Source organism: Ictalurus punctatus, chromosome 2 (genome assembly GCF_001660625.3).
Source record: "Ictalurus punctatus breed USDA103 chromosome 2, Coco_2.0, whole genome shotgun sequence".
NCBI lineage: Eukaryota > Metazoa > Chordata > Actinopteri > Siluriformes > Ictaluridae > Ictalurus > Ictalurus punctatus.
The window spans coordinates 14,120,820-14,136,822 of NC_030417.2; the positions used below are offsets into that span (position 1 = coordinate 14,120,820).

Sequence of the window (16,003 nt, forward strand, 5' to 3'; positions counted from 1 at the left end):
CTGGCATCCACTACAACCGTGATCAGGATAAAATACAGATTTATATAAAGTAATGTACACACATTATAATTACACAATTTTCTTTTATTTTTACAAAAGTATAACCTACAGTTATACTGTAATGTTAATCCCAATACAAATACCAATTAATATAGACTTATCAAGTACCAAGTACATATGGATATATTCCACACATCTCTGGAACTGTACTGGAGCGATGAACACCATTCTTCCAAAAGATATTTCCTTATTTGCTGTTTTGATGAAGGTGGTTGTGAGCGTTATGCAACACGTCAGTCCAAAACATACAAGACACCTCCAGGGTTGAGGATTCGATTCCCGCTGCTGCCCTGTGTGCGCGCGGAGTTTGCATGTTCTCCCCGTGCTGTGGGGGTTTCCTCCGGGTACTCAGGTTTCTTCCCCCTGTCCAAAGACATGCATGATAGGCTGATTGGGATCTCCAAAATGTATTAATGGGGTAGATTGGAACCCTGTCCAGGGTGTACCCTGCCTTGTGCCCAATGCTCCATGGGATACGTAACTGTATAAGCTACAAGCTAGCTAGCCAAAACAGTTAAATTTCCCTACATCTTCTGTGTAGCATTCTCGCTTGCTCTCACACTCTCTTGTTATAATTTACTTTCACAATTATATATATAAATTATATATATATATATATATATATATCAATATATGAAAATATATCAATATATGAAAATTTAATTGGAAATAATTATACAGAACCCAACGATGATTGAAACTGATTTTTTTTTTTTAGAAAATTCAGTAAATTTATTTGTGTTATTTTGTTACACTGAGATATTTCACTGGAAATGTACATATAAAATAAGTTACATACAAAGTGAAACATAAAAAAATGGAATATATAAAAAGAAAACATTGCTGCAATTGAAGCTGTGTTACAGTCTGTCTGAAAATGAAACGTCTGCTCAGTTCATACAGCACAATGACAATATCACCTGATATGCGTACACGCAAAGACGTCACAGCGAAAACAAAAACAATGCGTCTCATGCCTTTATCCAAGAAGTGAGATTATCATCACGACTCCCATAAACTGAGTGAAGAGAATCACAGGAGTGAAGAAGGACCACACAGGCCACAGTGCAATGTTAAAACTGTAAACACACACAAAAACATTAAAGGTTAGAGCAGTCTTTTCCCAGTGTACAATAAATTCCAAGCTTCCATGTCTTTCAAAATCCACTTATACTGTATCTTCCCATATACAAATGTTCAGGATGACATTAAACACCATTTGTACCACAGTGCTGTTGAATTCTCCATTATGACTGGCCAGATGGTGTTGATTAATTTTCTATAATGGCAGCGGTATCTGCAGTTCTAGATATTCATTCAACTCATTCAACTGCACAGTCCTGTAGGTTCATTCTGTACAACATCAAGAAAATTAGACCCTATCTCACTGAACAGGCTACACAGCTACTAATCCAGGCTCTTGTTATCTCAAAACTGGACTATTGCAACGCACTACTCTCGGGCATCCCAGCCAGCTCCATCAAACCCCTTCAGATGATTCAGAATGCAGCAGCACGCCTCATCTTCAACCAGCCCAAAAGGATCCATGTCACACCCCTCTTCATCTCCCTCCACTGGCTTCCTGTAGCCACCCGTATCAAATTCAAGGCCTTGATGCTCACCTACAAGACCTTGTCTGGAACAGCACCCTCCTACCTCAACTCTCTCCTGAAGGCTTACGTTCCCTCGCGTAATCTGCGTTCGATTAATGACTAACATTTAGTAGTTCCTACTCAGAGTGGCTCAAGGTCCCTTTCCAGAACCTTCACACTAACTGTCCCTCAGTGGTGGAATGAACTTCCAACCTCAATCTGGACCGCAGAATCTCTCACCATCTTCAAAAAACAGCTAAAGACCCACCTCTTCCGTGAACACCTAACCAACCCCTAAAAAAACAACAACAAAAAAACCACCTTACTCTGGCTCTTACACCTCTACTCTGAGCACTTTGCTTCTTCTAGAACTCAATTATAGATCTTGTACTGTAGCACTACTTGTATTGTTCTCTGCTTGATATATCGTTTTGCTTGTATTTCCTCATTTGTAAGTCGCTTTGGATAAAAGCGTCTGCTAAATGAATAAATGTAAATGTAATATGTTATAGTTACATATTTTTCTAACAATTCAGTGTCAGTGCTTTGTAATAGTCAGCTAAAGATGTCAGGCTTTACTGATTAACAGTTTAACTGATTATCTAGCTGAATGTGACTTGGTGTGATGTGTAACTGTGCACACTGACCTGAAGGAGGCAGCGATGAACGCAGCGGTGGTGATTGGTGGAATCGCAGGGTATTCTTGATCATAATGCTGAATTCCTTTGAACCACTCCAGATACACAATGCAGAATGTGGCGAGGCTTAGGCACACACACAGCAGCACTAGGCCCACATTAAACCACCAACTGCAACACACACCAACACATAACACACACATTTTATCCCTGTGTTTCCATTGTGCCAGTGTCCATTGGTTGAATATTAAGGCTGATCCTTCACTTCATCAGCTCATGTAAAATCTGTTACAGGAATGATAGATGAAGGATTAAGCTAACATTGTAGACTATTTGTGATTTATTTTGTTTCCCCATGTTGCTGTAAAATGAGTATCAACAGGTCTTTAGATATGACCACTGATGGCCATGACCTGTTTAACAATCTAGGCTGTTATAAACAGAAGTAGACGTACTTGCACTGGGAATAGTTATGGTTTTAGTAAGCAAGATAGGTGTGCCATCAGTCATCATAATAGAAGCATTAATATTCATAATAAATATAAGGTTTAATATTCATTAGTGTCTTACAGTTTCCACTCATAGGTTTTAATTTAAAACAATAATAAAAAAAAAAACACAAAACGGTGAAACCTAACCACTGAAATTGTACTGCAATGGGCTACACTGATTACACTAGGTAATAAAGATGCTCAGCAGAGTTGAGCCAAGTTGGATATAAGCCAGAAAATACACACACACACACACACACACACACACACACACACACACACAGACGTTTCTCTACCTTCCATTGACAATTATTAATGCATCTAATTAACGCTATGCTATACCTTATCCAGCAACCAAAACTTGCCCACTTTACAGCTCTATATCACAGTCCCTGGTTTTCAGCACATACAGGTAAATATGAGCAAAGAAGGCTGTGAAAAACAGCTGTCTTTATTGTTGAACCTTTTGATCTTTTGTTTAAAAAATGCACAGTACTCTGTTCTCATGGATATTAGACAACTGAAAACAAAACACAGGTTTATAAAAAAAAAAAAAAATTGTTGACTATGTATGCAACAATTATTGGTACCCTAATGGTCAATACTTTGTGCTACGTCCCTTTGCCAAGATAACAGTTCTGAGTCTTCTCCTATAATGCCTGATAGGCTGGAGAATACATGGCAAGGGATCTGAGACCATTCCTCCATACAGAATTTCTCCAGGTCCTTCAAATTTTGAGGTCCACACTGGTGGACTCTCCTCTTCAGTTCACCCCACAGGTTTTCTATGGGTTTCAGGTCAGGGGATTGGGATGGCCATGGCAGGACCTGGATTGTGTGGTGAGTAAACCATTTTTGTGTTGATTTTGATGTATGTTTTGGATCATTGTCCTGCTGGAAGTCCAACCATGACCCATTTTAAGCTTTCTGGCACAGGCAGTCAGGTTTTCATTTAATATCTGTTGATATTTGATATCCATGATGCCATGTATCCTAACAAAATGTCCAGCTCCTCTGGAAGAAAAACAGCCCAAAACAGTAAAGAGACACCACCATATTTAACGGTGGGCATGAGGTAATTTTCCATATGGCTACCTCTCTGTGTGCACCAAAACCACCTGGTGTTTAAAAAGCTCTATTTTGGTTTCATCTGACCATAGAACCCGATCCCATTTGAAGTTCTAGTAGTGTCTGGCAAACTGAAGACGCTTGAGTTTGTTTTTGGATGAGAGTAGAGGCTTTTTTCTTGAAACCCTTCCAAACAACTTGTGGTGATGTAGGTGACTTTGGATTGTAGTTTTGGAGACTTTCTGACCCCAAGATACAACTAACTTCTGCAATTCTCCAGCTGTGATCCTTGGAGATTTTTTGTCCACTTGAATCATCCTCTTCACAGTGCATTGAGACAATATAGTCACACGTCCAATTCCAGGTTGATTCATAACATTTCCAGTTGACTGGAACTTCTTAATTATTGTCCTGATCGTGGAAATGGGCATTTTCAATGCTTGTGCTATTTTCATATAGCCACTTTCCATTATGTGAAGCTCAACAACCTTTTGGCCCATATCACAGCTATATTCCTTGGTCATTCTTGTTATGAATGACTAAGGGAATTTGGCCTGTGTGTTACCTCATATTTATGCCACTCTGAAACGGGAAGTCATGGTTGAAAGTTTCCTGTTCCTAGTCACCCAGGTATATTATAAAAATGTAAAATATCAGTGGGAATATACTTCAAATATATTTTTCTCAGACAAAGTCATAGGGGTGCCAATAATTGTTACACACTTATATTTAACAAAGATTCTTTTTGGATAAACTGTTTGCAATTGTTTTATATCCATGACAGTATTTTTGTGAATTTTTTAAACAAAATATCAAAAAGTATAAACAATAAAACAATTTTTAAACAATAACGACAACTTTTCACAGCCTTCTTTGCTCATATTTACCAAGGGTGCCAATATTAGTGGAGGCCACAGTATCTTGACTACAATATCCAATGTGTGTGATTGTGCATTACTTGTGAGGACAAAGTGTACACTGAAATAAGGGGAAAACCTTGCCCTCCTTAGAACTTTTTCTTTTAAAGACATGTTTATGTCGAAATATTTGCCCCTTAAGCTGTAAACATTGAGATTAGAAGTATTTATTGCAATCTACAGGGTATCTGCATGCGACATTGAAACATCTATTGGCAGGTGTACCTCCACCCTCAAATCTCTTGCAGACTGGAACAGGTTTTCTTCTGTAATTGCCCTGTATTTGGATCCATCCATTATGTCCTCAGCCCTGACCAGTGTCCCAGTAGCTGCTGTTAAACTGCAATGATGCTACCACCACCACACGTCACTGTGGGGATGGTGTTCTCAGGGTAATGAATGGTGTTGGGTTTCTGCCAAATTTAGTGCTATGTGCCAAGACCAAAACATTCCATTTTGGTCTCATCAGAACCTCTTTATACATGTTTGTGAGTCTCTAATATGCAAATTCCAGAAGCGATTTCAATAATGGCTTTCTTCTCGCTAGGTTTGTGAAGTCTCCAGGCTATGGTTGTCCTGTGACCAGGTTCTCCCATTTGAGCTGTGGATCTCTCCAGCTCCTTCTAAGTCAACCTTGGCCTCTTGGTTGTTCCTCTGACTAATGCCCTCCTTACCTGGTCACTGGGTTTGATGGTCTCCTCTAAGCAGAATTGTGGTTTGCTATATTCTTTCCATTTTTTTAAATAATGCATTTCATGGTGCCCTATGAAACAAAACCTGGCACTACAAGAATATAGTCCCGGACATGTTTGGAAAGTTCCTTGGTCTTCATGATGCTGCTTGTTTCCGTATGTTCTCTAACAATCTCTGGGGCCTTCCAGAGTAAAGCTAATAACTCACGTGAATATCGATACCTGGCCCTACTTGCATCCCAATAGCATAAACTCACTGAAATACATAAGCCCCTTCACCACGACAAGGTTTTGCAAGTCACTAATGAAAGAATATTGCTTGTGTATTGCATTTTATGAGTTTTTCTCCACTGGTGTGATTGCTTTTGACAGTGGCACAGAAGCGCCCGTGTAATGGTTTGAGTTTTTTTTTTTTTTTTGAATAAGAGTTTTAATGAACACCACCATACAGTGGTAATTTTACAAACAAAGTAAAGCAAGGGAACATAAAATACAATCTGGATGTACAAAAGGTGTACCACAGAAACAAAATGGCTAAAAAAAAAAGAGTAATATTTTGGTCCAAATACACTATTTGGCCAAGAGTATGTGGCCACCTGACCATGACACCCGCACATAATTATATAGGATGTCTTTGTATGCTGTAGTATGACAATTTCCCTTCACTGGAACTAAGTGGCAAAAACCTGTTCCAGCCCGAGAATGCATAGTTACAGAATTTGCTGTTAATAATGGTTTTCAGGAAGCTTATCTAAGTAGCATGCACCCCTTTTCAATATTATGAATGGAAATATTATATACATAAGCCCAAAGTGTATTTTACCCAAAAAATTACACAAACCTTCTTATTTTTAGCAGTACAAACTATAAATGGTGTCATTCTTTAATGAAAATTCAGTTAGCACAGGCAAATTGGTGTGGTATAAGAGGAATAAAACGCTTCAGGACATGCTTTTATTGAAAATCAACTTTAGGGTGGTAACATGGTACCACACCACACCACACCACACATATTAATGATTATTTTATTCCTTATACATGCTACCTTTGATGCAGCAGTTACCTTTTAATATCTTCGTTTTCCAGGATGATGCTGAAAAAATCTATGTAGTAGGTCAAACCAACAGAAGCAGAAATCCAGAAGACGGAGTGTCGGTTAAAGCGTGGGAGCGGTTTGGAGTCTGCTTTCTCTTTATCTGTGTTACAGCCAAGAATTAAATGAGACACAGCCAAGCCAACATGGTTTCCAAACTAAATGTGTGATGTACCGCAAAATTAAACACCCTGGGTTAAAACAGTCCAGGTTTATTATGAACTACATCCACAAACTGCAATGTGTTCATGGTGTTATGGCATTTACTTTTTTTTTTCTTTCTTTTTTTTCCTGTTCCCAATCCATTAAGGGTTTTAGATTTCTCCAGGGCATTTCACAGGGCATCTCTAGTAGGACTATACAATCATTAGACTCACATTCACTATAATCAAACACACTCTTCTCTATTACTTCCAGTCCTTACAAGGAGTTCTTTCAGGAAGTGCACATCTGATTCCTGATTCAAAGAACTTTAATAGTGAATTGCTCCTATATATGTTGTTCATCATTTAGGATTTGTGCACTTATTCTTCAGTTATTTTTTTCTTCAGGATCCACTGCATATTAAATGGGGGATAAACACCAGTGGCTCCTCAATCAAGGCTACAGATGAACTTTACTGGTCACTCTTTAATTAAAGGTTGTTGTTTTTTTTTAAGGAAAACAAACGTCATTTAAAGGGTAGCTACAGATATGACAGACATTAATGAAGAAAAACTTTTTTTTTCTACGTTGAGAAAAAAAAAACAGGAAACAGGATCTTTTGTAGGCATTAAATGTTTTCGGAGCACTTACTCTTTTCTTCCTCATCCGAAACTGGCTGTAAAAGAAGCTCTGCATCTCTTTTAAATCTGTTTCGGAGTTTAGCTAACTCATTCTCGGATAATCCGCCTGCCATCGTTGTTGTTGATTTTTTTTTTTTTTTTTTTTTTTTTTTTTGTCGTCCGGAAAATGTGACGTAGAATAAAAGCGACGGATGATTATGGGAAGTGTAGTCAATAGTAGTCGCTCGCCATTAGGCACAGTAAGCAAATTGGTTACAAACCATTATACCATTAGTTGTTATATTAAAAGGAGATTTTAAAAAATCAATTAGTTTTTCAACAATGCTTTATTGAAAGGCAAAATTTTTAACGTTTAAAACGGTAAAGACAAAATGTTAAAATAACAGCAGCAGCAGTAACAACAACAACAGGCTTTTGGGTTATTGTGAATGTCTGTGATTTGTGTGATATTATGAATACACGGTCTACCAAAACCATATCACACTGAAGCTAAGCAAAGTTAAGCCTGGCCAGTAGCTGGATAGGAGACTTTCTGGGGAAAACTAAGGTTGCTGCTGGAAGTGGTATTAGTGAAGCAAGTAGGTGGTCTGTGTGGGTCCTAATGCCCCAGTATAGTGATGGGGACACTATACTGAAAATCCCACATCTGTCATGGCCCCCTAATAATCTCCATCCCTGAATTGGCTATATGTTTGCGATCACATAATCCAGGTGGATGCTACACACTAGTGGTGGTTTGAGGAGATGCCCCCTCCCCAAATACAATGTAAAGGGCTTTGAGTGTCTAGAAAAGTGCTATGTAAATCTAAGGAATTACTATTATTACTAAAGTGATAGAAAGGTTAAACTGTGGAGAAAGAAAAGGATCTTCTCATGATCCAAACTGTACAAGCTCACCTATGAAACATGGTGGAGGTAGTGTCATGGCTTGGCTTGCATGGCTCCTTCTGGAACAGACTCACTAATCTTTATTGATGATGTAACTCATGATGGTAACAGCAGAATGAATTCAGAAGTTTACAGGAACTTGCCAATTTACAGAGAAATGCATAGAAATTAATTGGTAGGAACTTTATCATGCAGCAAGACAGTGATCCAAAACACACTACCAACTTCAACAAAGGACTTCGTTGAGGGGAGAAGTGGAAGGTTTTAGATTGGCCAAGTCAATCACCACACCGTAACACAATTGAGCATCATTTCACCTCCTGAAGAGGAGACTGAAAAGAGAAACCCTCTGAAACCAATAACAACTGAACGAATCTCCGCTACAAGCCTGGAAAAGCATCACAAAAGAAGAATACCACAAAATGTGATATCAGTGGTTCGCTGGCTTAATGCAGTTATTGCAAGCAAAGAATATGCAACCAAATATAAAGTGTTATTTACTTTCATTTACTTTAAGACTTATCTGTTCCTATACTTTTGCTCACCTAAAAATTGGGTGGTCTGCCACCAAATGTGCCCTGTTCTAAGCTGTTGAACACATCTAGATGTGAATATCAGGAAATTAATGCTGAAATTCTGATCTATCATCTCATATTCATCTTTTGATCTTAAACCTATATGTTTACAGTATATAGCAAAAAAAAAGTGAAGGTCAGACAATTGAGTAGTCTGACTGCCTCAGGGAAGAAGCTGTTGCTGTGGCTCTTGTACCTTCTGCCAGATGGCAAGGTGAAGAGTCCATGAGTGGGGTGGGAGAGGTCATCCACAATGCTGCCACCACTTGTGGTAGGGAGGCATCAATGGAGGCAGAGAGACCATAATGATCTTCTCAGCTGTTCTCAAAATCCGCTCTTGGATCATGCGATCCGAGATAAGGTTCAGAGAGTACAGTAGTAACAGAACAGCAGCCAGGCAGCAGAAATGAAACACTTCCTATCTCAGGAAGCTGATGGGAGGCTGCCAGCGCACCTGTTACACCAACACACACAGCTGTTAGAGGAACAGACACACCTGCACAGGTTCAGAAGGTCAGGTGTTAGACCAGAAGCCAGGTGAGTGGTAGATTTCTGTAGCTCACCTGAACACAAGTATTAGTGTCTGAGAGTCCAGCCTGCCAAGATCAGCGAGGAACTCAATCTCCTCTGAGAGAGAGAGAGAGCGAGAGTGTGAGAGAGAGTGAGAGAGAGGGAGACCTAGGGAACAAGATAATGTTAGAAAGAAACTGAGCATAAATAATAAAATGTGAAATATTTCTAACTCAATGAAGATTGTTTCTCTCTCTCCCCTCTTTTTGCCTACTCAGTTGAAAACGAGCCCAAAACTCAGCGGATTAGTGTGTGGGGGGGAATAAAATGACCTGTCTGTGATAAAGTTTTCTCACAGGCGCAGTATTGTTGGAGCAGACGTCGCCCACCTGACTATTTCTTTCTCCAGGGAGAGAGCAGGGGGAGCACGGTGTCAGGTTCGGCTGAGTATTGGATTCACTCAGCTTCCCTCAGGGCCGGCACAATGGCTCGCTCATTTGCTAACATCACACAACACACCAGAGACATATTTTGTCTCAAAAGGTTAAAAAAAACAACAACATTGGACAGCTCAAGCACAATGGCATGGGTGTGACCACTGAATGGATTAGCTTTGCTAAAGAAAACAAACAAACATTGGTACATTTGAATCCTGAACGCCAACCGATAAGGTCATAATGAACGTTCCAGCAGCTGACCAAGCAGGCCTCTCAGTGAAATTCCACACTCATTGGATCAGGTAAACTAAATTCCCATAAGATCAGGCTACTTTTCATCAGCCGCTGAGAGTTGGGCATGTCATGTACATTGGCACAGTATTGTCAACCCACAACTGCTTAACCTTACAGTAAACAAGCTAACAAACATTATAGTAAACAAGTTAACACATGAACTAGCATTGTACTAAGCAGGCTAATGATGAACTAGCATGAATCTAACAATGAACTAACATTAAACCAAACAAGCTAACAATAAACTAACCTTATACTATAGAGGCTAGCAACATCTAGCATCGTATTAAACAGGATAACAATAATGTAGCATTAAACTAAGCAGGATGGCAATGAAGTAGCATTATAGTAAACAGGCTAACATACAAACTAGCAGAATTGGGAAAACAGTACTTTACTCAAGTAAAAGTGCAACTACTTTAGATAAATCCTCTGCTAAAACTTGGTCATCTTTCAATTCTTTATTCCTTAAACAGAGAAACTTATAAATTCATGCATTTGCTAAAAGCGTTAGGAAAAGGTCAAACGCACACCAATTTTAGTTACTGATTGTAAATTAATGTTTGCTTCACCAAGAAACGTGGAAAAAATTAGCTAACGGCTCTATTTTCTAATCTCTCAAATGCTAGCTAGCATGATATCTGATGACACAAACCAGTTGTTTACTAATAGCTAGCGGTAACTACCTGGAAACTACCTTGATTAACACAAAACTGCAGTAGATTACAGAGTATTACTAAGTATTATTATTATTATTATTATTATTATTATTATGTAGTATTAGGTCTCATTCTCATCATCACGGCTGTCAAAAATTTAGATTTGACAGAAATTTAGATCTACTCCTTAATGCTGCCTGATGCTAGTCCCGTTATGTCTTTACAAATATATGATTACAGAGAAGTGTAGTGATGTAGTGTTTGAGTATAAGCAAAGTATTAGGTGAGAGATAAACTAAGGAAAACGTACAGATACTAATAAAAATGAGTTTTTTTCCCCAATGTAGATAGTCAACATGTTGATGAGATTAAAGCCAACATCAGCTCATTTAGTCGCTTATTAAAAAAAAGAAAGTGTATGGGTGTGTAACATTCACTCAGGTCAGACAGCATATCTGTTCATGAAGAACATTTATTTTAAGAAAAATAGACACGGATGGGACATAAAACAAGATGATCGAGGAGACGTCTCTTCTGGTCTGGCGAATGTGTGTGGCTTCATGTACAAACAAAAGGAACATTACTGAACAAGTCTGACTTTATCTTTCAGGATCTTAAACTTGGGGTTTTTCAGCTTCTTGTTGAACAGAGAATACAGCTCGTCCTCTGATTTATGATTGTCTTCTTCGCTGAAGGAGTAATACGCTGATAAAACCTGCAAAACACACACACCCCCTAAAATTACTGAGATTGTTCAAACTGTTACATATTGTTCTTTTGCACTTAAGCTGTTTACAAATAAAACCCACAGTGACCAATCATTTAAATGTAATTAAGATTCTCAGTCCTACACAGGATGTACAGGTGCATGTGAGTGTATTTTAAGCCAATGTAGGATGTTGTGTGTGTCAATACAAGAAGCACAGTGTGTCACCTTTTTGCGGAGCTTCTTGAGAGCGATGCCTTCTTCTGGAGCCTGACGGAGAACCGCCTTGATCGTTCCCTTCCAGTTAAACTTCCCTACACACACACACACAGAGTCTTGATGATTCACACTTCATGGGGAAAAAAAAGCAACAACATCGCCTCCTACAGTCCAATATATTACAATACAATCTTTATTTTTATTTTTTTTCCTTTTTTCCATGATTTTCTCCTTGATTTAGTCTTGGCCAGTTCCCACCCACCCCCATCATAAGACTGACACAAAAAGCCAGCCAACTGCATCTTCTTGAACTGCTCGGGGGGCGCAACACACTCTGAGGCAAATGCTATCTGCCTCCTTCCGCATACATAAGCTCACAGATGCCCATGATTGGTTAGTGATGCTGTGATTGACACAGGAGAGAGAGTAGTATGCCATATCTCTCACACTTAGAGGAGAGCATGGCCAGTTTTGTTCTCTTGGACTAGTCAGGATTCGACAGTGTATTCTTAACAGGACATCCCAAACCACAACCTATGCACTACATAATGCACTATTTTGTCACGCTGCTAGCTTATGGTCAATTCTAAATGTCCCCATGAAATCAAAATGGAAGTTTTGATGTCATCATACTGCAGCTTCTCATCAGATTTTCTGTCCAATTTGGAAGCTGAAGTGTCCCGCCCCCAACATTATAAAAATCACCTGGCCGAGTGTGAGCGAGAGAAACAATATCAGCAAGCAGGTTTTACAGCAACATCTGCTTCCATCCCATCTTTACTTCTGAGAGACTCTGCCTCTCTAAGATACTCTTTTTTTTAATACCCAAATCATGTTACTGACCTGTTAGTAATTAACCTAATTAACTGCAAAATGTTCCTCCAGCTGTTTCTTTTTAATAACACTTACTTTTCTAGGCTTTTGTTGCCCCATCACAACTTTTTTCAGACGTGTTACGGCCTTCAAATTCCAAATGACCTTATTTTTTTTCCTCCTCAGATTAAATATTTGATATGTTTTCTATGTTCTATTGTGAATAACATGAGTTTAGGAGATTTGCAAATCCCTGCATTCTGTTTTTATTGACATTTTACACAGCATCCCAACTTTTTTGGAATTGAGGTTGTACACAATTCTAACGTGTTTGGATCAACATGTCTGCTCAACGTATTCTCATTGGTTCCTGATGTTTAGCATAATCTCTATTAATATATAACACTATATAGTGTATGTGATTCTCTGCTGGAGAGTAGAGACACAGCCGTCCTACAGTGAAGTTGTCTACCTTTAGTTTTGGACTCTTCTTGCGCTTCCTTTTCCTCCTCTACTTCCTCCATGTCTTGGCTCTCTGAAGGAAAAAATGAAAATGTTGCCAACAAACATTTGCTGGCTTGTCATAGCAGTACGGGGTGCTGAAGGACTGTTACAGACATCCGTTTAAATGACACTTACCTTCACACTCCTCCTCTTTCCTTTGCTTCTTTTTCTTTGATGACTTTCCCTCCATGCTCTCTACCTCCTCGTCACACTCCTCTGCTGCCTGCTTCCTCTTTTTCTTCTTCTGAGGCTCTTCTACACCATTCTGCTTGTCGTCCGTGTCACCGTTCTCCGTTCGCTTCTTTTTACTCTTCTTTTGTCGCTCCTCTTTTCTCTCCCTCTTGTTCTTTTTCTTCTCGTCGGGTTTCACTTGTTCTTCCTGAACAGCTGGCGCTGGCGGTGACGTGGGTTCAGGTTGTTCGGCTTTGTTAGGCTGCTGGACATCGGCGTTACACGCAGGATGGTTACAATCAGCATCTCTGTCGTGTGTGTGTTAGTGAGTTTGTGTGGATTGAGTGTGTGATACTCACTGGACTGTCAGAAGAAGAGAAGATCTCCCAAACTTGATTCTGCAGGCTGGAGTCATAAATTCTCAGACTGTTCTGTATCCAGTTCTGCAAAATGGAGTCACAGAATGCGTGTCTGTCCATCCATCTGTCCATTTACTAATACATTTCTATGTACTGACTCACCTAGATATATACACAGATCACTACTGTTACCTGAAACTTGGCTTTCTTGCGTGGGACGTTGTCGTAGGTGGCGACCTGCTGCAGCACCGTGCGCAGTCGCGCACTCACACCCGGCTTATCTAGTGCCGCCTGGACTCTCTATACATACATACATACATACATACATACACACACACACACACACACACACACACACAATTATAGTAGTATATATAAACTGTCATGGAGCAACCACCAATAGCAGTGCCTTATTGTACACAGGCCTGTCACGATAACTACTTTTGTTGGACGATATATTGTCCCAGACACAATTGCAATAAACAATATTATTGTCATTTTAAGACCATTTTATGCCGCTGATATAATGATATTTTAATAGTATAATAATGGAAGTACACCCTTTCAAAGCACAATGAACTTTTCATTCTTAAGAATATTCAGATGCAGGAACTGGAATGTCAAAAAACAGTTTTTTGCCTTCTAAAATGGCATTGAGTATTACAATGAGTACACTACTGTAATATATTGTGAATTTGTTATGCTTTAGTTAAGCGTTGTTCGTGTTTTAGTGCGTTGTTATGGAAAGAGCGTATTCATAATGTGACTTATCGTTTCTTACTAGCGCCTTACTTCAGCTCAAGTTCACTTGTGCATTCGTGTCATTTTGTGCAGAAGGGAGTTGTAATATGTTTATGTTGTGTAAATGTCTGATTAATCTCATACATGTATACGACCCGTTTGGGCGAGTTCATTAACCTGCTAGTAAAGTGGTTCAGTTTACCGCTGTTCATTCACTATTCAGCTTCAGCTCACGCAGCTTAAGCGGCTCAATCCCTGACTTTATTGACTACGACTGGAATTTTACAAACACTAGAACTATTGCTTCTAGATTTTCCTTCTTCAAAAAACATTGTTAGTGCATTGCTAATATCGCGCATGTCGCTTTTTCAACAGTATGTTTTAATTCAAATCGGTGCTAGAGCTTGCAAAGTCGACAATGTAATTATCGTCACAGGCCGAATTGCACAATGCTAGGTCTTCGGTGAGGAGATGTTTATTTAACGTTTATGGAAGGAGTCACCAGTGTCAGCACATTGTAACAGTCCAAGGTAAAGATATAACGGAGGATGTTGCACTTTCTGTCTAACAGATTTCATTGTTGACTGCTTATTGACATTATAAGGTAAGTGATAACAGGAACTAACTTTTTTCGTGGCTGTTATACAACATTAAATGCGACTAGAAACATATACGAAGTGTGTCATTCTTTAATAAATAAACAATCGTAATTGTTGGTGAATCGCCACCATTTAAGAGGCATAAGCCACTTTGACTCTTATAATGAGAATTAATCAACTTTGACTATATCCCGTCACTCATTTTCTTTTCTTCTCCCTTCTTTCTATCTGTTCTTCATATCCAGTGCCTTGTAATCACCACAATTCCTTCAGGAAACGTAGAAAGACCTTCATAATGCAATGTTGTGATAATATCATAGGCTGTAGAAAAAAAGTTAGGCAGTTATGGTGATACGAAAACTTAATATCTGCACATCCAATCTCTGAGTGGGATTCAAGTATCATGATGTACAGCTGACGTACCTGAATCCACTGTTGCTGTTTCACATCTCCTTTATTTGCTTTGGCCTCATAGTTCTTCCCTCCATATTTCTGATCCTCGCTGATGCACTTCACATGACTCTTATAGTCCTCTCCCCTACAGGCAGAAGGTTATTGAGAATCTCCCTGAGCATCTATGGTGGACTGATCAGATGTATCTTGTGAACAGGATGTAGTGTTCACATATGGTATACGTCCACAGCAGACTGATGATGGTGTGCATTGCCTAGATAGTGAACATGGTGTAGGGTTAGTGACTCTTACCAGAAGTCTTTTCCACAGTCAATGCAGGACAGAACTCGGCATCCACGGCACATAGAGATGTGTTTTTGGATCTGGGCTTTCTTCAGTGACTCTCCACACGCGTTACAAGTGAAAAACACCATCGTGGCTCAGCAAACTCTCTCTCACACACACTCTTACAAACACACATCAACACTACTTTCTCATTGGTTACTCTAAAACTGGCCGAACTTTAATACCTTTAACACGTTCACACTCGCACTGGGATGGGTTCTCTCTCAGACTAAACATTAAACAATATAAAAACGCGTTCGTGTATAAAATAATGACTTAAGATCACTGTCACTCAAGATTTCAAAACCACGCCGGCAGCGCAATGCATCGCCGTTTACCTTCCGTGCAGGAACACCAACCTACTTAGGGTTCCGCGGTGGAAATGATTGAATTATGCAATACTACATAAAATAACAAAAGTTACAATTTCTGAAAGATGACGAACACATATGTA

The 16,003-nt window shown here is 39.2% G+C and overlaps 2 protein-coding genes across 6 annotated transcripts; both read right to left on the reverse strand.

The window, feature by feature from the left end:
- Positions 1-63: 63 nt before the first annotated feature.
- tmem128 (transmembrane protein 128) lies at positions 64-7,483 on the reverse strand. 4 transcript variants are annotated; one of them, XM_053688072.1, is made up of 5 exons: positions 7,347-7,483; positions 6,522-6,654; positions 2,300-2,461; positions 1,038-1,139; positions 64-423 (listed from the first exon to the last, which is right to left on the reverse strand). In XM_053688072.1, exons 1-4 carry the CDS (start codon positions 7,447-7,449, stop codon positions 1,040-1,042), a joined length of 498 nt encoding a protein of 165 aa, XP_053544047.1. In that variant the 5' UTR covers positions 7,450-7,483; the 3' UTR covers positions 64-423; positions 1,038-1,039. The 4 variants fall into 4 exon arrangements, with proteins under 4 accessions (XP_053544047.1, XP_053544045.1, XP_053544042.1 ...); XM_053688070.1 differs by having other exon boundaries at positions 994-1,139; XM_053688067.1 differs by lacking the exon at positions 1,038-1,139.
- A 3,670-nt stretch (positions 7,484-11,153) lies between these two features.
- lyar (Ly1 antibody reactive homolog (mouse)) lies at positions 11,154-15,899 on the reverse strand. 2 transcript variants are annotated; one of them, XM_017460953.3, is made up of 8 exons: positions 15,517-15,899; positions 15,235-15,349; positions 13,664-13,771; positions 13,472-13,555; positions 13,077-13,374; positions 12,910-12,972; positions 11,634-11,719; positions 11,154-11,414 (listed from the first exon to the last, which is right to left on the reverse strand). In XM_017460953.3, the coding sequence occupies exons 1-8, from the start codon at positions 15,636-15,638 to the stop codon at positions 11,280-11,282; spliced, it is 1,011 nt and encodes a 336-aa protein (XP_017316442.1). In that variant the 5' UTR covers positions 15,639-15,899; the 3' UTR covers positions 11,154-11,279. The 2 variants fall into 2 exon arrangements, with proteins under 2 accessions (XP_017316442.1, XP_017316434.1); XM_017460945.3 differs by having other exon boundaries at positions 13,077-13,377.
- Between the last annotated feature and the right edge of the window lie 104 nt (positions 15,900-16,003).